The 25,233-nt window shown below is 39.5% G+C and overlaps 1 protein-coding gene across 1 annotated transcript in view; it reads left to right on the top strand.

The window, feature by feature from the left end:
- GNAQ (G protein subunit alpha q) overlaps positions 1-25,233 on the top strand; it is a 321,775-nt gene that overhangs the window by 290,992 nt on the left and 5,550 nt on the right. Inside the window, 1 exon segment of the mRNA NM_001261595.1 lies at positions 22,467-22,620. Within this exon segment, the coding sequence (NP_001248524.1) occupies positions 22,467-22,620 (154 nt within the window).

The raw sequence follows: 25,233 nt of genomic DNA, 5'->3' as shown, positions 1-25,233 counted from the left end.
GCCACAGTTCTTGTGTTGCTATTAGAAGTTAGAATTAATATAATAACTTCACTTCAGTAACCTGTTTTTTTCTATTTTTTGTTTTGTTTTGTTTTTGTTTTTTTGGAGGTCTCTCTGTTCCTTGCCTCATTTCCTAGTTGTCCTAGCAACAGCCATCAAATTGAAATTACAGGAAGTGGAAGGTCTTACTACTAAGGAGAAGGAAGAGCTGTTGACTCAGATACAGATTCTAATTTTTGGTATCCACATGGGGGCAGCATTGCTTTAAGTGAGGTTGTAGCTCTTTCGGTGTCTCTGTCTCTGTCTGTCCCCAGCCCACCTGCCCACCCCATTATAAAATTTCTGTCTGCTTCTAGGCTAACCACACTTATTCATGTCTTTTCTCTACTGGGCTTCCTGAAGTACACTCAACTATCTGAAGAGATTGCATACGAATTTATTACATGAAAATTACAGCATCTGCTTTTCATTTTACTGGTTACATGCCAGATATGTATGTAGAGCTAGTTTCAATACAGGAGTATTTCAGGCCCATGTATTCAATTAAGGAACCCACCCAGCCCATTCTAGGATATTTTTATTCTTTTAGCAATACTTTCAGAGAAAATGTGAAATTCTTGCAGATCTTAGCAAGGCAAGACCACAAAGCAAGTTCAGCAAAATCTTCCAAAAATCAAGGCATTAGGCAGTGGTTTGAGGGAAAAGGCAGGCCATTCCTAATTTCCCATGCCTGGAATAATATTGAAAGCAGATGCCTAACACCTTTGTAATCACCTTTATTGCTAAAATGGGATTCACTGACTTAACATGATAGATGCTATTTACTCTACAAAGCGGGGAAGGATTTGTGAAGGAATACACCAAAAGGGAAAAACTTGAAAAGGCAAAGCAATGCTGGGTCTCCACTTAGTAGACTCATGAGTTGGTATGTATTTAAAGCACTGTACAGTAGCACTGTCTTCACAGGTTAGATAAATGCCTATTTTCACTGTTGTTCAGAATGTTCATTTCAACCACCAAAAATTTATTGATCACCTGCCACAGCAAGGTGATGTTTGGGCGTTGGGAGAGAGTAGAGAAATAAGCAAGACACAGCCTTGAGCTCCAGGAAGCTCAAAGTCAGTCAGGGTTGGTATAAAACTTACATGAACAATTACAAAGAAAAGCCCAGAGAGGTTAATAGAGCAAGTGTTCTTAACAAGCCATACGTGATTTCAGGGGAGGGAGGGATTCATTTCCAGCTTGATGACTGGGAAGACTTCAAGAAAGAGTTAGAAATAAAAGTAATAAAACAAAAAATATATAAGCATATTCAGGAAGGTTGAGCTGCGCCATTTGGCTGGAGTAGGAGTTATGAGGTCAGCTTCTGTATACCATCTTGAAAATGACTTTCACTGACTCATAAATTTTCTAAATTACATAATGATGATAACATGATCATTACTAGTGGGATTATATTATCACAAAAACCTCTTACATTTAAAATGTTCTTATTAAGGCCCCATCTGTATTTGCTAATTAAGTAAAACTGTATTATGATTAAAACTGCAGGGAAGAGGCAGAATGCTTTGTTTGCTTTGTTTTCATATTTTACATTTAAGAAAGATTGAATATCAAAAACATCTGTTTCTGATAATCCTATAACAAAGTTTTTAGTCCATGCATTAGAAATCTTTTGGTATTGGTAGAAAGGAATTGTAAGATTTCTTCTTTAATATTAATTTGGTATTTATAAAAGAAAATACGTTTATAGCTGATTTTCAGTGGAAATAATATTTTTTAAAGATGTACCTTATGTGACTAATGAAATGTTCTTTACCAATCTGCACATCTGCAACCAGATTTCAAAACTATATATTCATTGGCCACAGAGACTTTGTAGCCCAATCTTGCAAAATATTTGCTATTGTAGTATAATTGAGAATACAATAGTCTAAATTAGTGAAGAAATACAGAATGTGAACAATTACAATGTATGAAAGAATATACACTTTTTTTTCATCACATCAAAACCCATTTACTGGGTCATAAAATCAATGTAATAGGTCTTGTTAGCATATTTTTTATAGGGAGGATGGGATGGAATTGAGGAGAATAGCGTACATTGCATATTGTAAGGAAAGGTATGGTTTCACGAAATTATCTGTGCTTCTGTGTGTGAATATACTGAATTGCTGTGTAAACTGTATTTCTTACTGTGGATTGTTATCATTAGTTTGAAAACATTATTTTAGAGACATGTCAATTTGTGCATAGTACGTGGAATTAACCCAGCACCTACTGGCCTGGAAGACCCATCCAAGTCCCAGTATTAGCAACTAGAGAAAAATTATATGCATTTAGTATATTATTTATGGAAATAAATGTTTCTGAAATCCTCAGTTCTCAGCAAAATCTTATTCCTGTACAAGACATTCCTGGGAAACCTAAACAAAGAGAAAAGAATGGATAGAAGGATCTCCTGACATATTCAAAGCCTTCTGCCTGTTTTCCTGAATAACATTCTACCACCAGGTTAAGGGTGTTTATTTATAGCAAGGTGTACATGGGGGTGAAATGCCCAAGACCCCTCACTTTATAAGGTCTTAACTGGCATCAGCTCATTGCTTCTGTATAGTGGAGCCTCATTCCTTACAAGGTATTGGTTAGAGTGCGATGTTTTGACTTAGACCCAAAGCAAGAATGGGGCCATGGCAGTCAGGGAGAGAGAGAAAATGCCAAAACTATGGAAAGGATAGAGAACCTGGCGACAGTGAAGAGTGAAGATCCTGCAGCCTTCCCAAATGCTGAGGTCAAGAACATGGGGCAGGGAGATAGTCTAGAGCCAAAGCTTGAAGCCAGAAGTGTTGGATATAGTCAACCACTGGAAATCTGTCAGAAGCCAGGGTCCCGGCCAGAAATATGGCCTTCCTTCAGAACTCCCCCTTTCCCTTTCCTGCCCTGAGGAGTCATTCCATCCCTGTGTTCAACTTTTTTATACTGGTGGGATCTGGCTTATAATAACAGGACCAGTCTGATACAACATCTGGACTGGCTCCAGTACCTGGGTCATACCTCACTGGGCCAAAATCCACTTATTAAACACTTGTCATTTATATTTACTTTGTAATTTATTAAACATTTGTCATATTCATGCTGTGCTACCTATTTTCATATTCTATCTGACAATAACAGTTGACATTTTCTCTCAAGAAGTAGGGAGAGCTGACCGGGCGCAGTGGCTCACGTCTGTAATCCCAGCACTTCCGGAGGCCAAGATGGGCAGATCATGAGGTCAGGAGATCGAGACCATCCTGGCTAACACGGTCAAACCCCGTCTCTACTAAAAATACAAAAAGTTATCTGGCGTGGTGGCGGGCGCCTGTAGTCCCAGCTACACGGGAGGCTGAGGCAGGAGAATGGTGTGAACCCGGAAAGTGGAGCTTGCAGTGAGCCGAGATCACACAACTGCACTCTAGCCTGGGTGACAGAGCGAGACTCCGTCTCAAAAAAAAAAAAAAAGTAGGGAGAGCTGGAAAATTCAGCAAAGAAGGGTTAAATAACTTTTCCTATTAGCCAGTGCTTTCAAAGATGCCCCAACCCTAGAATTACAGATTTTACCACTTAGGCTACTAAGCTAGGCTGTTGTTTGAAACTGACCTGTCACCCAGGCTGGACAAGTGTTTAATAAGTTACATTTAAAATATAAAATAAATGTATTATTAATTTCTTATAATATATTTATTATTTTAATAACTAGGTAATATATGTTCATTATTTAAAATTCCACATACATAGAAGGCTACAAAAGAGAGTGAAAACTCTCCCGTATTTCCACTCTACCTCCCCCATTTTTAAATTTGGGTAACTACCACCAGCAGTTTCATATGTATCTTCCCAGAACTTTTACACCTAAAACAGTATATCTTTTTTTAAGTTTAAAAATCAGTTTGTATTTTTATCAAATAATGGTTTACAAAGCCAAATAACTAAAAAAGACATAAAAATTTTAAAACAGCACTTTCTTAGTCACCATCACCACCACCCTCTGATAACCAGGGGACTGCCCTTAACTCCTAACTCTTAGTTCTGTTATTGTCTTCATGTCTCAAAATGGTGTGCTTTTACTCTTTTTTGCTTGTTTTGTCGATTTTATTATCTTCTCTTACGGTAGATAAAAATCATGCTGTCTTAACATTCCCACATTTTTCTCCCATCCTTTCAACAGTTATATAACCCAATTTTTTGATAATTTACTGTTTACACTATTTGACAATGTAAATGTTGTTCATTGATGAGCTAAGTAGTAAGCTGTAATTTCATTTTTTTATTAACTTTTTTCCCCATGAGTTAATTGCCTTACATTTTAATTTTCTTTGTGTGTATCTCTAGCTGATTCTTTTCTAACTCATTGACAGATCTGTGAAATCTTTCAAAACATGGTCAACATATAAGATAATATATCAGTTTCTTTTTTTCATTTTAAATCAGAGATCTCCCTTTTGGCTTTGTCTTTTCTAATCAGGACTGGTTGTTCCCTTGCATTTTATACAGCTGTCATCCTGGGACCTTGCTTCACTGTTGCCCCAGGAGTTCATTTACATCTTTCCTGTGTTGAGTTCCCTGTTTCTGGATCCTATGTTGTTTTCTTCCTTGGCTTATTTCCTTATTTTACTAGGACATATCCTTCTGTAGCTTTCTGGGTAAGGATCCAAGGAACCCTTGGAATAATTTTTAAATTCCATTCATGTCTAAAAATATCCCTATTCTGCCCTCTAACTTAACTGATATTTTGGCTGGGTATAGAATCTCAGATATAAATCATTCTGAAAACACTATTTCATAGTCTGCCAATGATCCCTTTCAAAAATCCACGGCTCTTCAGCTTCCTTATTCTTTATATATAGTGACCTATTTTCTATGAAAAGTTTTTAGATTCTTTTATTTATCTAAGATAAAATTCTGAAATTTAAGGAAGGATCTGTTTTAGCATAGGTATTCTTTCTTCTTCTTCCACCCCCAGCCCTTCTGGGGCCCTTTAACCTAGAGATTTAATTACAAGAAATATTCATTTAGTATTCATTTGAAAGTTTCTTCCTCTCCATTTTCTCTTGTGTTCTGTTACTATAACTTCTTTTAGCTGAAGAGGAAACTACTTTTACTAATTCTTTTTTTAGTTTTCTGAACTTTTCTCTCCAGTTTTCTATTGCTTTTTCTGCTTCCTGAGAAATTTTCTAGAATTGTCTTTCAAATTATCTTTGTTTTTGGCTTTCATAGATTTTTTTTTTTTTTTTTTTTGTTCATGACCTGCTGAATCAGAGATTTTTTTTTTGAAACCCTAAGAGATCTTTTTATTCTCCAAATGTTTTCTTTGTGAAGTATCAGTATCCTATTTTTCTTTCAGAAAGAGCTGAGGTTTTTTTTTCCACTTTAAAGTATTTTAAGTTTTCTGCATTGCTCTCTTTACACTGATCTCTGTTTACTTCTCCCCCTTCCCTACTCACTGCCGGTGTGTTTGCTAGGTCTCAGTATTTTCTGCTGGAGATTTTCTTCAAAGGTTTGGTATTCCTAGGTGTTTTACAGCAGTGAAGCACTAAACAGCTTTTCTCCCTGCCTCCTCTCCAGGCAGTTCCCTGGGTTAGGAGTCTGGGTGTTGGAGAGTGTAAAGATGGCAGAACCCAGGTGTTTCTCCCATCTGTCCTGCCTCTTGTTCAGCCCAGTTACAGAAGTAGGTGCCTACTGGGCTTTTCCCTGCCTCGCGGAACTGAACCAGTTCGGTCCTCCACTCCTCTGTGTTAATAAGCATGATCACTTCAGTGTTTCCAGACCCTGTCGTTTACTCACACAAATCTCAGCCTGATTGAAATATGGAAAGGTGATTTTTTTTTTTTTGAGGGTAAAACCATTTTTATTTATTTATTTATTTATTTTATTATTATTATACTTTAAGTTGTAGGGTACATGTGCATAACGTGCAGGTTTGTTACATATGTATACTTGTGCCATGTTGCTGTGCTGCACCCATCAACTCGTCATTTACATCAGGTATAACTCCCAATGCAATCCCTCCCCCCTCCCCCCTCCCCATGATAGGCCCCGGTGTGTGATGTTCCCCTTCCCGAGTCCAAGTGATCTCATTGTTCAGTTCCCACCTATGAGTGAGAACATGCGGTGTTTGGTTTTCTGTTCTTGCGATAGTTTGCTAAGAATGATGGTTTCCGGAAAGGTGATTAATAGTATTCAGCATCCTTTCTGGGTTCACTGCAGATACCACATATTTGGCTAACATCCTTCCACATCTGTGTCTTGAATTATTTCCCAGTTTCTTCATTAGGTTTTGTTGTTGCTATTGTTATTTCATTTTATTGGGGTTTCGGGGAACAGAATGAAGTAAATAGTTTTTTCCTGGAAGTTCCTGCAGATTTTTATTCAAATATAAGTTGCCCTGGGCATTTTTCAGAAGTGTTGAGTCATTTTCAGTTTTTACCTTTAGTTATTTAACAAGTTTTGAGTACCTACTAATAGTAGCATACAAGTTATTCTTACAAGTTATTATATTACCTAATTATCCTTGATTATGTAATTTTCTTCATAATCCTCCACCCACCCCATTTTGTCCTTTTAAAAGTTTAAATCATTGGAAAGCTTCCTTTGTAGTCACAGTGATTTTGGAAATTCCCTTTCACCTTCATCAGAATGCATTGGATTAAGCAAACCAAATAATCTCTTTCAGTCTGTCTCAATCTTTTAGGACTGGTGTTACTTTTAGAGACACATGCTATGTAATTACACAGGAGAGTCGCATTGCTGATTGGTAAGAATATAGTTGTAAGTGCCCAGGAAAAAGGGGTTGGGGGAGAATTAAGAGAGAGTTAATTATCCAAAAGGCTCGGGCTGCCTTCATGAAATGAAGGCATGCAGTCAAATAATGTGATGGAGAAATCGGATCTGTTGTTCCCACAGTTGGTCCTGGTTCCTGGATGCCTCATGTAGTGTGAGAACTTCTCAGTGCAAAATGCAAGCCTAGTTCAGTGACACTAATTCTTGTTCAACAAGGCCCCTAACTACAAACACAAGACAAAACCAAACTTCATCCTTCACTACAGTAACTATAACTTTCCTGCCACTCAGAGAATGGCAGTCTGCATTCGAAACATGGAATGGCAAGATGGTCTCATGGTCACCATGGGGTGCATTCAAAATGTACTTTTTAAGGGCAGTTTAGACTATGTATGATTCCTTCCTTGCACTCTGATCCAAATTGCTATTAAATTACATTCCTAAAGTCAGAGGAAATACATACATCTGTGTACCTTTTATTTTATCACAGCTGTCATGAGCACATGGTCACTGCCAGAATTTCTTCTGCTTTCAGTTTCTGACTTCCTCTGGGAAGCTGAGAGTTAGACCAGGAGCAGCAGTTCCTTAATCACTTATTCAAACCTTAAGGAAGATATTGGTGGAGGGTGGCAGAAACAGTTTGGGGAATTTTAGATGTTTTTGTAGTTGAATAAAACCTTACAGCTTATAAACTTACAAAACCTCAGAAATGTACTATTCAACAAATATGGCATATCTATCAGTCAGTTTAAAAAAAAAACAAAACAAAAGATCAGCCAGTCCAAGTGGATATTAGCCATAAACTGAATGTCAGCCAGCTCATAATACACATTCTTCCTCAGTAGTTGAACTCTTACTGCCTCACTCTGTCTCTGTGGCAGCTTTGAGATCTTCAGTACTCATTTCCCTCATCTGGTCTATTTCAGCAGTAGAATTGGTTCTGATCCCTTCTCCCTTTATCCTTATTTAAATACTCTAGTTTTCAAGACACTTGTAGGTTCAAAAATGTTCCCACTTATTTCTATTCTCTGGATACCTGAAGAGTTACCTCACCCCAGAGGTTTTAAGTGTGCTCTACTCTTTCATGGTTCTGTGCCAGCTGTGGGCCCTCTCCTGCTGATATATATATATATATATATATATATATATATATATTTTTTTTTTTTTTTTTTTTTTTTTTGAGACAGAGTCTCACTCCGTCACCAGGCTGGAGTGCAGTGGCATGATCTTGGCTCACTGCAACCTCTGCCTCCTGGGTTCAAGCAATTCTCCTGCGTCAGCCTCCTGAGTAGCTGGGGCTACAGGCGTGCGCCACCACGCCCAGCTAATTTTTGTATTTTTAGTACAGACAGGGTTTCACCATATTGGCCAGGGTGGTCTCGATCTCTTGACCTTGTGATCCACCCGCCTCAGCCTCCCAAAGTTCTGGGATTACAGGCGTGAGCCACCGTGCCCGGTCTCCTGCTGATCTTTGTAGTAGCACCTGCTATAGTCTGTGATTCTGTGCTGGTGACTGTGGAACAGCTCTCCCTCATCTTTTACCCAGCATTTTTTCCCAACTGAATCACTGGCATTTGTTCATGTATTCATCTCTCTAGGTTTTCCCTCAGGTCTTTCAACGTTGTCTGCTTTCTTCATGATGCTTGAATGATCTTCCATTCCACCCCACAATCCTTCACTGTAGAAGGAGCTTGATTGTCTGATTTGTATGTTTCTGTTAGTTGTATTTAAAGGTGTGTTTTTGTGTTGGATCTATCACCCATCACACTTGTTTAACAGCTTCTGGAAGAGATCTCTTAACTTCTTAACACAGTACAATTTTCTTACCTAGTGGAACATTGGGTTTTTTTTTTTTCTCTCTTTTCTTTTTTGATTGGGGCAAAATACTGAAACCTTAAACCTTAACACTTTACAACCATTTCTCAATTTTTCATGGGTGTAATTAATGCCTTTTGTCAAAAAATATGTAGTTCTTCCTAAATTTTATACCATTTTCACATTCTATATTAATTAGTCACATGTACATTATATGGAATGCTGGGTTTAAAAAGGAGGTACAGAGAAAAAGCTCATTTTTTTCTCAAAGCTTGTTAGTGCAAAGCTAATTGAGCACTTTACAGTTTGCAGGGAAGGGGGGCCTTTTCAGTAAACCCACATGTATTTGAGTGAATTTGTTGTACCTACAAGTAAGTCAAGATGATGACACTGATTTTTCAAGCAGACAGTAAACATTGCTTTTAAAGGTGCCAGGGGTCTTGCTCTAGTGTGCACTGTCAGAGGCACTGGTAATAGAACATGGATAAAACAAATCATTGAAGTCTACAGATAATGTAAATATGTAACAAGATTTTAGCCAAGAGTTTACCCAAAAAAATCTCATAATCGTACCTTTTAGTAGATACAGAAACCAAAGCTGAGTGATGTATCGTCCCTGCCCTCCTTCACTTGTCAGTCATTCTCCTGGAAGAATCAAGAGGAAAAGCAGGGATGGAGTAAATCCACATGCAGATTATTATTAGTCTCTCATTAACAAAGAATGTTTATAGAATTTTTTTAAGCTGCTTAAAGTATTATGAAAAGTTTACCTATGTCTTCAAATGAGGACTGTTTTACAGTAATTTTACGGTTTTAAAATGCCAAATATATGGCATTAAAACATCTGGAAAGCCATTTTTTACATGTGTGCAACATCTGGCTAAATATAATGCCCTAACACTAAAAGTTAAGTGAATGAATTAAAACACTGATTGTCTTTCCTATGTTGCATCCTCTGTGCCATGGGAAGAAAGAAAATGGATGCTTTTTGGGGGGAGAAAAAGCAAAGAAAGAGACCTAATATCTAACCAAGAATTACGGGGAAAAAAAGACAAGGATAAAATTAAGGCTCAAAGATACAATGACAGATTTATCAGGGGAGACCTTACTTTTGCTTTTATTTCCATATATGTGCTTTGTTGTACATAATAAATTGTACAAACATAAATAAATATGGCCAGACTTTTAAAACGTATATAAAAATTGGAATGTTGCTACTAATTCAAGTAGCTGTGATAAATATTTACCTTCCTTCTACGTGTGTTACTCAACTTCCTTTTTATCAGTCTTCTCATGCCATACAAGTATTCAACGCTGTTATACAACAAGAGTCAGTAAACTCTATGGCCCACAGGCCAGATCCAGCCCACTGTCTGTTATTGTACACTTAGCAAACTAAAATTGGTTTTTACATTTTAAAATGGTTGAAAAAAATCAAAGTAAGAATTTTTATGACACATGAAAATTACTTGAAATTTAAATTTCAGCATCCAAACAAAGTTTTATTGGAACCCAGCCACACTCATTTGTTGCATATTGTCTAGAGGTGCTTTCCTGCTACATGGGCAGAGTTGAGTAGTTATGACAGAGACAGTATGGCCAACAAGCTAGAATATTTACTATCTGACCCTTTATAGAAATGCTTGCCAATGTCTTTTACACACTAAAATGCTCTTAGCATTGTCTAGTGTATATGTGCACTAAACAATGCTAGTTATTAACATTGAGCTTCATATAAAATAATAACATTTATATAGCCAAAAATACATATCAGAGTCTAAAAAATTTCATCCTGTATTGTTCCTGAAAAGACTAAAAAGAAAACCAACTATTAATTATATAACAAATTCATTATTATTTAAAAATAATGTAACATGGCCTTAAGGAATATAATATGCTAAGCTCATTTTAAAAGGACTTATATTCAGAATATTTTATGTATTTTGTATGAAAAAATTTTTAAGCCAGCAAGTTACACCTGCTTTTTGTCATTTGATCAATGGATCTGCTTATTGCTGTTCTTCAGTTCCAAACTCACTCTGATTGCCTATGTTATTTCTCTTTTTTACCTACTGTCTGATTTTCCTTAATGGGAACACTCGCCATATGCTTACAGTCTTTGGTGGGTAGACAAAGGGGAGAGAAAAAACTTAGAAACCAAAAGATAAAGAAAAGAACTTCAGTGTGGACATAGTCATGGGCACATCAGGACAGTGGCAACTCACTGAGCAGGGCTCAGGTGTCATACAAGTCCTTTAAACTTACCTCTTTGAACACAAGGCAGACCAAATTCTTATCCACTGATACCACCCTATCATGTTGGCCAAAGAATCAGGCAACCACGTGTTTCTGGGCCAGACTGACCCATCCCTAAAAATATTTTGAGACAATTAAGGAAATATTTTACTGAATTGTTTTGGGTTATTTATTTCATCTCTGTGTCCCCCAAATGTAGACTTTCCTGGCCTAACACGCTGAGAATTTGTTCAGATTCTGTCTGATGTACTGATACGTGCCTTGTTGGTTTATTAGCTAGAACAAATCTTCCTGGTACGTTACCAAGGTATTTAGTGTTTCTTTGCTCAGTTGTATCATCTAAGCCTGCTTTCTGTTTAGTCTCTTATTTCTGCATCCTCACAGTGTAGTTCCACTTCTCTTTATCCAAAGTCTCCTGTAATTTGGCCAAGTCACTATTTATCAACTGCAAGATCAGAAAGTAGACAAGTGCAATGAAGGAAACTGACATCCAAACACACTTTGCTCCTGCAAACAGCTCTCCTAACAATTTGCAAAATGCTATTTCAGGATGAGCAATGGCTTATATTCAGCAAGTTAGGTAGTGCCATAAACTGAGCTGACTTTAAGGAAAGGACCCATTGGGAAATTGACATTTGATTTTTGTAAAAGTAGAACTGTTTTCTAAGCTGGGAAAGGTCAATCTTAGAAATATCAAAGCTGTTTTAATCTTATTTCAAACATTCTCCTAATAACTTCTTTGAAACACTCAAAATTCAAAATAACAAGTTGGTAAGAAACATTAAAATCATGGTTAATGACTTCATTATATAAAGACTGCATTCAAATTTATAACAAAACAGTAAGAGCAAAAAAATCTGAGCAGACTGATTTTCATGGACAAAAAGACAGGAGGAGACAATTCTCAAAAAGAGAAAATACTACATGTTAGTAAGTAATCTGTTGGAAAATCTTCAACCTCACTGCTATTCAAAGAAATTCCAACCAAGACAGCAAGCTATCATTTTTTCACCTTGATGTGTCATTTCATGCCACATGTAATTTGACATGAAAAAGATTCTAAAAGGGTAGATCTCCCGCTTAAGAGGAAACAATCAAATGAGTAAGTTCACACATCACTACGAGATGAATAAGTTTGTTCACCTGCCTGCGGAAAGCTATTTGGTAGCCTGTAACCAAGAGCCTCAAAATTTGCAATATGCTTTGATAGGCTATTACATAGAAAATTTTAACCATGAAAATTTCTGTGTACAAAGTTATAAATTGTAGTGCTGTTTATAATAGTACCCAAAAAACTATTTTACAGTAGAAGTACAGTTAAGCCCACTATAACTTAAGAATTTGACCAAAAAAATGTTTAGACTATAATGTTGAGAGCAAAATACAGAACATAAGATTTACATCAAGGGGTCACAGTCCTTTAAAACTGCACTAATATAGTAGCTGCAGACCCCATGTTACTTTAACTTTTAATTTTAGTTAGTTGAAGTTAAATAAATTTAAAAATCATTTTTTCAGTTGCATTAGCCACATTTTAAGTGCTCGGTAGCCACATGTAGCTAGTGGCTTCTGAGTGAGGTAACAATTGTACAAAAATGGCTTTTCATTATCTCATAAAGTTATTTTGGATATACTGATATAAAATAAGCTCCAAAATTATGCATAGCTCAAAGACTAGAAGAAAACAAAAATTAACAAAAATACAATAGTTTTATGTGGGCAATTCAACCATGGGAATTTTCTTTTCCTACTGTTATTTTTAAAGTGTTCTATCATAACCACATATTCATTTTATAATAGAAAAAAATTGAATTATTTCAAATAATTTTTAATGTAGAAATGAATACAAGTATAGCTTGGGAAAAACCAGTTAAAATTTACTCTCTACAGTTGAGTGTACATGTGTGTGGTTTGTAGCATGCTATTATCATTCAGGTTGTATCAGAACTTCAGAAACTCACATTCTTAGGGAATGGAGCACTATGGAATTGGAAAGCACTCTTGCAGGTGTTAGCACACAACCACGTATACATGCAAATACATTCTACATGTTACAAATGGAATAAAAACTGACTATAGTATATTTACATTAAATTTAAAATGACCACACCACTGCATCCTCTGTTTACTGTTCTTCACAATTCCAAAGAGATAGGTTACAAATGCATTCTTTTGGCCTTCACTTGTGCCCTGGAGCCAACATTAAATGCTCACTGTGCCTCACTAGTGATACTCAAGAAAAAAAAGAGTCATTAGTGTCTACAGGAATAATCTGTGTTGTCTGTTTTAAGTTCATTTGTGTCTACTTCTGGCTAAATCTGGCAAAGAGATACTAAGCGAACCTGAGCAAATGAGCTATTGCTACAAGCAAATGACCTAGGATGCAATGGGAACAGATACCTGTTCAGCCAAGTTGTACCTTTGTGCTCTTGACACAGTGCTAATGGATCCATTGAAGTTCAAAATTAGGGTCCACCCATTCAAGTAGCCACTTACTATAGGTCTGTCTAGTAGTCTTCTTGGCTCTTTTGATGACTGGCTTGATGCAGTATCCCAAGACCACTCTGTTGGTTATTGCTGAAATATTGTTTTATATGAATGGGGACATAACCCAAGGAGTTGGAATAGGTTGGGATGCTGAATAAGTTATTGTTCTGACTGAAGTGTGAAGGTAAATCTATATCTTAATTATGCAAAAAAAAAAAATGACTTTTCCAGTAGCTCATGGGAAACAAATTATAGCCGTCGACTTAGACAAGTTTGTAAAGTAGGAAGCATTGGTCATCATGAGATTCAGGCTGGAAGGAATGCCTGTTACACCAGCTAATGACAATTACCCATCTCCTAGATACTTAGTAGAGGGAAACGTCACTTACAACATCACTTACAATGACAGTGACAACACATAGGATTTGAGTTTGCAGTGCAATAGAGCAGTGTTTAAAAGGCAGTGGTGGCAGTTGCTTTGGCCATCAGACATTACATCAGAGAGCAAGGAGAAGGGAGTCTCTCTTGAGCTGTTAGTGGCACTGCCACAAGATGATAGCACAGAATAATGGGTATGGAGAGAGTACTGGAAGGAGGAGGGAAAGTTCAGTGAATTGAAAAGTCAGTGTCATGAATACACAAATCGTTAAATACCTGACTCAGCTCAGTAAGTAACCCTTATGAGAAAAGGAAAGGAAAGAGTTAAGGATAGACTGTATATAAGTCACGGATAGTCTTCGGATCCCTGACATCAAAGCATAAAGTATGGCACATGGGATACTTGCTAAATAGAAAGATCAGTGTGCTGTGCAGTAGACTCTGAAAGGATGTGGTTGGTCACTTAACTGAAATAGTAGAAAATACTAATCTGTTCATCTCTGTTAGTCCTGCCTCTGTAAGTTCTAAGACTGCAGGCTTCCACATCGGAAAGGGTTACACATTTGTCCTGTTTTCTGTTACTCATGTTCTGGCTCTCCACTCTCCTTTGTTTCTCCTTGATCCCCAGTCTCTCATTCTGTCCTCCTTTTTTCCTCCTCCACTTGTCTCCTGCAACACACTCTGGTTTGCGGCAGTTCACTTTACAAGGGCCTCACATGTGACCGTATCTCATTGCTTAGTAACCTTAGACCTGGAGGTAATAGGCAAATATGTTCTATTTCTTTTCTTCTCCAAACATCCTATGCAGGTAGAATACATTGATGCATATGCAGAAACTATAATATTAAAACCTTCAGGAAGCCTAGAGAGTATGCCAAATTTGATCTCAAATAATTGCTTGCAAAGATTTGCCTAGACTAAGAAAATTATCAAGGAAATAATATCCAGCTGAGTTTGACATTCTTATCATTTCTATCCTGGCTGTATGATTTGGATGCAAAAGTGCAATGCCTAGGAACCTGTCTTTAATTATTTCTCACTCCACCTACTCCGTTTGTAGATTGTATCTGTTGTTTTCTTGGTTTGCTCTGGGGTTGAGCATATTGAGCATCTTTAGAGATTTTGAAGATCCTCCCCTTTAACAGGTGGAGAATCTTAGGAAGAAACATTCTCTACGTAAGGGAAATTGGCAGAAACCTGGATGGCTTTCCAGTTCTCTATAAATCAGATGTGCCTGGATTTGATAACATGGATGAATTAACTATGTGCGGTTCCAGGGAAAGGAAAGATTTCACTGGGTTTAGTGTTTGGTCAGAGATTTGAGAGAAGCAAATTGCCTCACCAGGAGGTTCTTATGTAGCAATTTTGCCATCAGTGATAGAGGCTACTGTGTGCTCAGGCCACAGCTAGGGGCTTGGCATGCATTGTCTCATCTATCCTCACAAACCCTGGGAGATACATGAAGAGACCAAGGCTCAGAGATGTTTAGCCACTTGCCCGAGGACACGGAGAGTCTTTGAAAGAGAGCCATGTTTCCACTGAGGTCCGCAGCTCACAGCCCTGGCCTGTCACCACTGGGCCACATTGCCATGTCAGTGTACTCTCCTTGCCAGATCGTCTGGAGCACATTTCCATACAGCAGATTCATGTGAATTCCTGTACTTTTTTCCTCTTCCTACCTCCCTCCCCAACAGCCAGAGTTTGGCACAGAATGTGTTTTGAATTCTCACAGCGTTGACATCAGATAGGACACATAACAATGTGATCCTGCTGGAGATACAAAGTCAAACACAGCAAGCTTTTCCCTAAACAATCAAGGGAGGAAAGAAGTATGTAGAAGACTAGGCTTGCAAATTTTTTTTTCATACAGCTTTGGAGTTATTTGTCTTCTGGGTTGTTGCATTTATTTACCCAGTAGACACAGACAAATGAGATAAATACCTGAAAGAGTATGTTCAGATTTTTCAAATTGTTCAATATTTGGTAAGCTACAAATGATAATATTGATTGAAATTTTACATTATGGATCATTACATAGAAAGTAAATCAACTGGTCTTGCTTTTTTAAAGTAATAATGACTTTTAATAAAGTAATCTATAAGGGTGTTCTTTAGTGAGTTATGTCTTACAAGAAATAGTCAAGCTGTTACAGCAATTAAAAGTGAAGAGTATGGGTTTGAAATGTCTTATTTAAAAAAGACAGTGAAGATTGTTATTTAAAACAGTCTTATATGAATTCTGGAGCATAAAACTCCTATATTCTGACAGTCTTATGAATTTCATAAGCAGAAGTGGTGCCAATAAAAATGGTACCTTGTATCAGCGTGTTTTGTCATGTACAGTGTACGGAATGAGGCCCTGTGAGCTACTTGGTATAAAAATTTAGAGTGTAGATGTACCCAGCAGATGTTGTCTTAACCTGTAACTCTGAAGATCTGTGTTAAAAAAATATCATAAGGTAACAAACTGTGTGTTTTCCCCTTTTACTGAGCAGTCGACTTTATAGACATGCTCGTGTATTCGTTCTGTGTCTGTATATCTGGACTTCACTCATTGAAGTAGAGGGCATGATGGCTCTGGCCTTCTTTTTCAGCAGAAAGCTTAGGGGATACATAAGCACAGAATTGTGAACACAGAAATTATCATCACAGAATCACAGTCACCTGACTGGCTCCTGGCATCAGGTCACTGAACACCCTGTGTGTCTCCCTGAGACTCATCACTCAGCACCCTGTGTCTCCCTGAGACTCAAGAGCATCTGCACCCTGGAAATCTTCATCCCATTTTCTCTGGGGTCTATCCTACCTCAGGTCAGCTGAGAACAGCTCATAGATGACTGTCAGGCCCTCAGTGATGATTGTTATGAATGCCCTCATGACATTCTGCATGCTTATTTCTTAATAGTCTTGTTTTGCATTTAAGGATGCATTTCAGACTTTATGGGAAATGTAATTCAATGTGGTTTATCAATGTACTGATAGAAGAAAAAAATACCACCAGGGAGACAGGTGGATAACTTGTATCAGGTAAAAGAATTACGGGTCTTAGTCTAAATTTGTCTTTGCTAAGAAAATAAGTGCGTTTTGTGAGAATATGTTCTTATTGGCAAGATAATGAGGAGTTGCAAAAGTTATTGAAACAGATACTCAAATCTCTAGTTTAATGCTGACTTTTGACAGAGGGAAGCACCAATTTGGTGGAGAGGGATAAGGAAAGACAGTGTGCTGAGCACATGTTGACTTTGGTGACAGCAGGGATGCAAAGTGTATAGACACAAAATACTGTTCCTTTAGGCCCTTTGGTAATTGTTATGCAGAGATTTGTGCCAGACTGTAGCCTGAAGAAAGCCAGCTTCCAGCTGGGGTCTTGGGCCATGCCCACTGGATCCAACCTCTTCCTTAATCAGAGGGATGTTTGCTTTCTTTTCCTCCTTGCAAGCTCCAATTCATTTATAAAGATTCAGTTTGAAACTACCTTTCCTTTTAAACCTTCCCTGATCCACTGCACAGTCAAATCTTTCCTTCCTGTGTCACCCCAGCCTCCCCTACTTCTCACTGCTTTGGGCCCACCATGTGGGCCTGTGAGGATGCATTGCATGCTTGTCTTCTTTAGTCTTCCAGGACAAGGGCTGTGTCTACAGCATGCTCATGCCCTGCATCTCAGAAGCTCTCATATGTGTCCACTGAACCATTGGCACACTAGGGATAGGACACCCTGTGCTGGGGATGGGAGGAAGAAGCAAGCCCAGTGGGGCTTGGGGAAGAACTGCTTGGGGAAGTTGGGTTGACCTGGATATTGAAGGATAAGAAGTGGGGACAGCGTTGTGGGTCACAGGTCAGGAACATGCAGTCATGTGGCAGTGGTGACATGGAATCTGTTTATCAGGAAAAAAGACCATTTGTATAGGGGCTCATATTAAAGACAGTGCCAAGCTGTGATTGCCAGATCGGAACTTGTAGCTTCACCCTGTAGGCAGCCTTAGTCAATTACATGTTAACAGGGAAATGCATTAAAAAGCAATGTGTTCAGGATATCAGAGATCTACATAATTTGATTTGAGATGTTAAATATTAGAGGTATAAGACCTTTTGTTGATGGCTCAAACAGGGCTTTCGCCGATGACTGGTCATGGTGGAACACTCAGGGGTCACACCATCCTGCTTGCAATTACAAAGCAGGGAGCAGGTACCCTATCCTTCTCCCTCAGGGCCAAGGATTGGGGTGAATGCTTCCCAGTTTAGTACTCTACCCTTTGGCTGGTTCCAGCCCATAGGAGGAATGACTTACCTATCAGTGTGGTCTAGGCGAGTCTGACATTTCCATGGCCTCATGTACCTGAAGCAGAGACCAACCAGGACACACACCATGGTCACTCGCTTACAGCCTGTCCTCAGCCTTTATGGCCTCTTTGGTCCTCCCTTCTCTGTGGAAGTGGAGCCCAGGCAGGACCTACTTCTGGCAGCGCACCCTGTCCTTGTTCTCCCTGATCCAGTTCTCTCACCTGCACCAAAGCCACCCTTCATTGGGAGGGACAGTTGTTTCCAGCTCAAGAGAAGTGGTGGGTGAGGACAATTGGCAGTTGGAAGGCTCCTAGAGCCTCACACAGTCTAGGCCCAACCTGTTAACAAGGAGCCCTGTGTTTGGGATAGTAAAACCTTTACTAGTATCCTGCAGGGTGTGGTGGCTTATGCCTGTAATCCCAGCACTTTGGGAGGCCAAGGCAGGCAGATCACTTGAGGTCAGGAGTTCATGACCAGCCTGGCCAACATGGTGAAACCCTGTCTCTACTAAAAATACAAAAATTAGCCAGGTGTGGTGGCGGGCACCCTGTAATCCCAGCTACTCCAGAGGCTGAGGCAGGAGAATCGCTTGAACCCAGGAGGCAGAGGTTGCAATAAGCTGAGATCACACCACTGAGCTCCAGCCTAGGCAACAGAGTGGAACTCCATCTCGGTGGGGTTGAGCGGGGAGGGGGACCTTTACTAGTATCCTCTGCATGCATTTCCCAACTGGTTAAAACCCCAAGATAAAGAGGGCATGATTAACACCACCCCCCAGACTGCCTTTAAACCTGTCTTCAGAGTAAACAAAACCTCCTTGTTTTATATTATGGGTCATACACGTGGCTCGCACATCGATCCCTCTTGAAACGTCATGCTCTGGCAGATTACTGCAAAGCAGGTGCCACAAAGTCTCCTGGGACGTGCTGTTCCCTCATAGATTTCAATTTTTACTGAGCAAGTGGATTATGCCTCACACTCTGCACGTTCCACTACCTTATGAGTCATTATGAAAATCTCATTTAGTCCATTTAGGATTTAGTCCAGGGCTTTGATACAGAGCATGTTGGTTTGTAACTGTTATTCCATAAAGGAAAAGTCAAGGCATAAGGAATTTTTACTATGCAGTGGAAAACATCATATAGCATAGCATAAAGAATCTTAATTGGGTGGAAAAAAAAAAAGTCTGCCCAGAATCAGACGCTCAGCTGTGTTTGACTTGCACTTCTTATCATGAAAATGGGATACAGCATCGCCTCCCTTGTTGTCCCGGGCTCGGCAAGCTTTCTTCTGTACCTTCCAGCTCAGTGCGGTCTTGTTAGAAATGCAGACCCTCGGGCTCCACCCCGTGCTGAAGCAGAAGCCTTGTTTTAAGAACACCCCATGTGATTCATAGCAACAGTAACTTGAATGTGCATTCACATCACCTAGAGGGCTTGTAAGAAGCAGATTCCTGGCATCTCCCCTCGGAGATTCAATTGGCAGGCCTGATTGAAAGCTGATCTCATCTGCCAGTCATCTGCGCATTTTAGCCTTCCCCTGAGCTAGAAGCGCGGGCTTCAGTCCACCTGGCACCTGGTGAATGGAGGTATGTCCTTGAGCAGCCGCAGACTGCATGCATGGGTGAGCTGCCTCCAGAGCAGCCCCAGTGAGGCAGTACTGGGTACAGATGGCCAGCACCCTGGGCAAGTTGTCTCTGGAACACAATGCTGGGCTCAGTCACTCTCCTCTCCACTGCCCAGCAGGCTGGCACAAGGCTCTGTCTTAGCAGACTCCACTGGGGCTCCAGTCCAGTCTGGAAGTTAAAGATTTCCAGCCTAGTCTGGAAGTTAAACAGAGAGACATGGTACACCTTCTTCTATATCGATGCAAAGTCAGGCTCGCCTTTCCTGTCTCTGCCATGGTCTAGTCACTTCCCCTTGAAAGTCTCCAGCCAGAAAAGGCTCAACTAGGACCCATTCCCTTGGGAGCCCATCACGCCCCTTCTGAGGAATGCTAAATTTAATAAGGCTTTCTAATGGAGACTTGCTGGGTTGATGCCCAGGTGTACATACCTTTAGATGGGGAGTCTCTGAATACCATAGCATGACTTTCTAGAATTTCTCTAGCTATAAGTAACAGGGGTTTAAAAACAAACAAACAAAACACCACGCTCCCATCAGGGGTGTCACTAACTTTCTTTAAATTTTTTTAAAAAATTATTTGTTCTTATTAAAGCCTTTGTCTTCAGTCCTGAAACACTCAGCCTATAAAATCTCAAGCTACAAGATATCATTTCTCAGTGTTATTTCCAGGGCTTAAAATCTTATCACTGGCTACGAGAACCCTTAAAAGGCCTGTAGACAGTAAAGGTATGTTTAAAGATATGTCTGTCCTATCATTTATATAAAAGAGAAATGTATGCAGTGAGATAAACACTGTCTTTTGAACCATGAAGTTATCTTTCATTATATCAGCCCACATAGTTCATTAATTTTAATTATCTATGCAATTGTTGGCACAAAATTAACAGGTTGAAGAGATTGGGGACAATGGACTTTGCCTGATTTGACAAAGATCTCCTTTGGAAAAGTGTGCCTTATCACTTAATTTGAATTGGCACACTTTACAGAAGAAAGCAAGAAGACGTATTCAGGATCCAGATTATTGTACTTGGTAAAAGCTGAGGTCCCTGGAGGTTTCCAGAACACCAGTCAAGGGCTACGCAGAGGAGCAATACATGGCCTTTGTAACTCTTCACTGAAATTCCAGGAGCATCCTACCGCAGGCAGGCAAAAGCTGAGCAGAAGGTGTTCATAGCCAGTCTATTCAGTCATTCTCGTTCACTTCCTTGTATAAGTTTGGAGGGGAGGATATATCCAGGTTTACCAACTGGAAGTATTTTGTATAATAAAAACCAGAAAAATATAGCCCCAACTAGTTGAAAAAATAAAAGGTTATTTTGACTGATGTTCCTGACAAATCTAAAGGCATGACCAAGCTTAGCCCTGGTTGGAGCAAGAGGTTAAAAACCAGGTGAGCAGGACCCAATTTGTTTTTCGCTCACTTTTCAAGATGGCTGCTAAAAGCTCCTGAGGCTCCATGATTCCTCTTCCAAACTCTGCACGAAAGCAAGGTTCTCTGTTCCAGAGTTCCCAGCAAAAGTCCTCAAGTTAATTGGCCTAGTTGAGATGCTTGGCTAAACTGATTACCATAAATGAGGGGAGGGAAGCTCCAAGTGATTTGGGCCTGGATCAGAGCCCAGCCCCAAGCCAGCTCACATGGCAGGAAACTAGGATGCTCTGGTGTAAATCACCAAGCCTCCTCTTAGCAGCGGAGGTGGGCACAATCCCAGGCAGCCCTTTCCATTGCCACAAACCCAGCCATAACAGGGAGAAGTAAGAAGGGAGGTTGGAAAGTGTGTGCAGGATGAAGCATGCCCATGCATCCTGGCTTTTATCTCCTCAGGGGAAGGAGAATTCCCAAATCTGCTGCCTTCCTCTGTAACCCAAGTGTGGGAATGATTTAGAGAGGGGAGTCTATGGCAGAAGGAATGGTAAGGAGCAACGAAAGAAGCTCTGAGGCCCTCTAGCTTTTGGCTGATAAGTATGTTTTTTTCAGAGGAATGATTTGACTCAGGAACAGCCTCAAATAGCATCTTCATTTATAGTAGCAAGCTGACTAATTTTCTTGAGAATCCATTTAGGGTTTCTGTTACCAAGGTAGGCTTGAAAGTGTAGCTTCAGGTGAGAACACTTACTCACAGATGCTGAAAGTGAGAAATATTACATTTTTATCTCCACATAATTACTATGTGTATCTCCACAATTCTCTATTAATAGTATAGTGAAGCATAGGGAGAAAGCATGCACTCAGGAACAGGAAATGTATGATCTTACAACATTTTCCATGTGTTTATAAAGGGTGTGTGTGTGTGTGTGTGTGTGTAGAGTAGTAACTCTAGAAAACATCTAGAAATATAGATATGCTTTTGACAAAGTAACTGTTTTGATTGCTTAGAATAGAGTTAATTGTGAGGCCCCAAATAAATATAGCTTAAGAAATACAAAATGAAGTCATATCTAGTCCTTAGTTCACATCTCAAGTATTTAGTCATTAATGAATGATTTTTGGTGGGAATTTGTGACAGTGTGCCAGATTCACAACATGATTCTCTAGGCTTTCAATTATTTTCTCTTTCAACCGTAGGAGCTATTTTAGCTGATTTTTATTATTATTACTCCCTTCTGCTTGTCAACCTGAGAGTTTGCATAATGAAAACAGCCAATGCATATCATGAATCATTTGCATATAAATCCTGACAAATCCAACACAGGGCTACAAAAACTGGTTGTTTACAAAAGATGGGTTGGACTTATAAAATAAACACAATTCACAAATTAAGTAATCATGTAATGCACTCCTTATTTTTTCTGATTTTTTTTTCCCCAGAACCGAATGGAGGAAAGCAAGGCTCTGTTTAGAACAATTATCACATATCCCTGGTTCCAGAATTCCTCGGTTATTCTGTTCCTAAACAAGAAAGATCTTCTAGAGGAGAAAATCATGTATTCCCATCTAGTTGACTACTTCCCAGAATATGATGGTAAGTCAGCATTCATGCAACAGCTCAGTAGCTGTAAATAGGTTTTGTCTCCAAACCCCAGTGTGGGAGTTAACGCACTACAGTGCACCATTGCTGCCCTTGCCCTGTGCAGCCTGCATGTTGGGACTGATACAGTAGGAATTATTGTTTGCCCGGTCTTTTAGTGACACAAAACATTTCATTCCTTAACAATGCTAAAAGTCATAGAAAAAGAAACTCATGGCCTGGCGCAGTGGCAAATTCCTGTAATCTCAACACTTTGGGAGGCTGAGGTAGGTGGATCACAAGGTCAAGAGATCGAGACCATCCTGGTCAACATGGTGAAACCCCGTCTCTACTAAAAATACAAAAATTAGCTGGGCATGGTGGTGCGTGCCTGTAATCCCAGCTGCTCGGGAGGCTGAGGCAGGAGAATGGCTTGAACCCGAGAGGCGGAGGTTGCAGTGAGTCGAGATCGCGCCATGGCACTCCAGCCTGGCAACAGAGTGAGACTATGTCTCAAAAAAAAAAAAAAGAAACAAACAAACTCATCTGCTTTGAAATAGCAGATCAGAAAAAGGAACAATCCAGTAGTTTTGACCAATTATGTATTAACCCTTATAGTCTCCTCTGTCTCTCCTTTTCATTCGGTTACAGTCCACCTCTGCCTCTCTTCTCTCTGGGGGGAGAACACAATTTTGAAGTCAAGAGCCCACCACCGAAATCAGTCTACCCAGGTTCAGATCCCAGTTCTGACACTTACTATTTGTAGAACTACCATCAAGTCACTTGATTTTTCTGGGCCTTAGGACAAACTCATAGGATGTTTTGTACATTGTAGTGTATAACATATGTGTATATTTAGCATGATGCCTGACACGTAGGGCACTTACTGAATACTCAGGAAATACTTCCTTTTGAAACATCATAGCCCAATGAAGTCCCACCACCATTAGTAATAGTAACCCAGTTTTAAACTGTTTGTGCAGCACTTAGAATCTATAGCATCCACTTCACTACTCCTATGGCTTTGCATTATTTGCTTTGTTCTTAGAAAAGAATCTTACCCTCCCCAACTAAACTGTGAAATCCTGGACAACTAGACACCCAACCCATTCTGAGAAACACTTGAACACTTGGTGATTGGTAACAAAATGCATCCACATGTAGCCACTCTGTAAAACAAGTGAGAGTCATGACTGCTGCCCTATAAGAGCTGATGTGGCCAGGTGTGGTGATTCACACCTGTAATCCCAGCACTTTGGGAGACTGAGGTGAGAGGATCGCTTGAGCACAGAAATTCAAGCCCAGCCTGAGCCATGTAACGAGACCTCTGTCTACAAAAAATGAGGCAGGAGGTGGGAGGCAAGAGGTCAAGGCTGCAATAAGCCGTGATCCTGCCACTGTACTCTGCCCGGGTGATGGGAGACCCTGTCTCAAAAAAATTAAAAAAAAGTTTATTTGGCAAGATAATCACATCTCTCCTTGATGGCCCACCACCTGGTTTTATGAATAAAGTTTTATTGAGACATTGCCACACCCATTCATTATACACTGTCTATGGCTGCTTTCACACTATAACAGTAGAATTGGGTAATTGTGACAGAGATAAAATAGTCTGCACAGCCTAAAATATTCTGTGGCCCTTTACAGAGAAAGTTTGCCAAGCCGTGGCCTAGAGAGTTAAGAGCACGAGCTCTGAAAAGTTCTACTTTGCCACTCATTGGCTGTGTTGCCTCAGACAAATTTATTTAGCTACTCAATTTATCCCTGGGCAAAAAAGAATTGAATGGAGTCATATGTAGATCACATAGCAGAAACCCAAAAGTATCTATCACAGAGGTGATGTAACAACAAGAGAAGAGACTAGTTTTAAAATTACATTGTCAACATATGATGTCCAGGATGGATATTGTGCCACAGTGTTTTGGTACTTCTAAAAGCTCCCTCAGAAAAGTACTTTAAAAACCAATATTAAATTTAGCTTCATAGCTTTCTATGATGATACGAACACATCAAGGATGGAGGTTTAGTCACCTTTTCATCCCACATGGATGTGGTACAGTCCTGGCTTGTGAAAGGGAAATGTTACATGTTTAATGAATTTATGTTCCCTTCTCACATACATGGAAGATCCTGAAGATTGGTGAATTGAAAATATAAACATTTGGGGATTGTTACCAGATGTTAGAAATGGTACCCTTTTTTGTTAGCAGTGTGTTTATATCCTCTCTTCAAGTACATTTTCCTTTGTGCTTTGCTGTTCTTTTAAAAACACTTTATCAGTCTAAACAATGTTTTCTCTTTCACTCCTTTTAATTTGCACTAACCTGGAAACATCATCAGTGTCTGAGACTGCACTTCTCAGTGTTGCTCAGAAAACTATGGAAGGAAGTGACTGTGTGGGCAGTTAACTTGCTTTCCTACCTCAACAGGCTTCAAAAACATGTCTACCTGAATACAGTAGGCATGAAGCATCTGGCTTAGATCTAAACACACTTGCCTGCCACACACACACAGACACACACACACACATACACACGAGATTCTTCTTAATTTTTCTTGAAACTTGGTAAGAATCAGCGTGTGAGAAATTGCCACACCATAAACAACACCCCATCTTGTGGGCTGGCA

Source organism: Macaca mulatta, chromosome 15, assembly GCF_049350105.2.
Source record: "Macaca mulatta isolate MMU2019108-1 chromosome 15, T2T-MMU8v2.0, whole genome shotgun sequence".
Classification (NCBI taxonomy): Eukaryota; Metazoa; Chordata; class Mammalia; order Primates; family Cercopithecidae; genus Macaca; species Macaca mulatta.
Note: the sequence above shows the minus strand (reverse complement) of the source record. Positions and strands in the feature narration are given on the sequence as shown.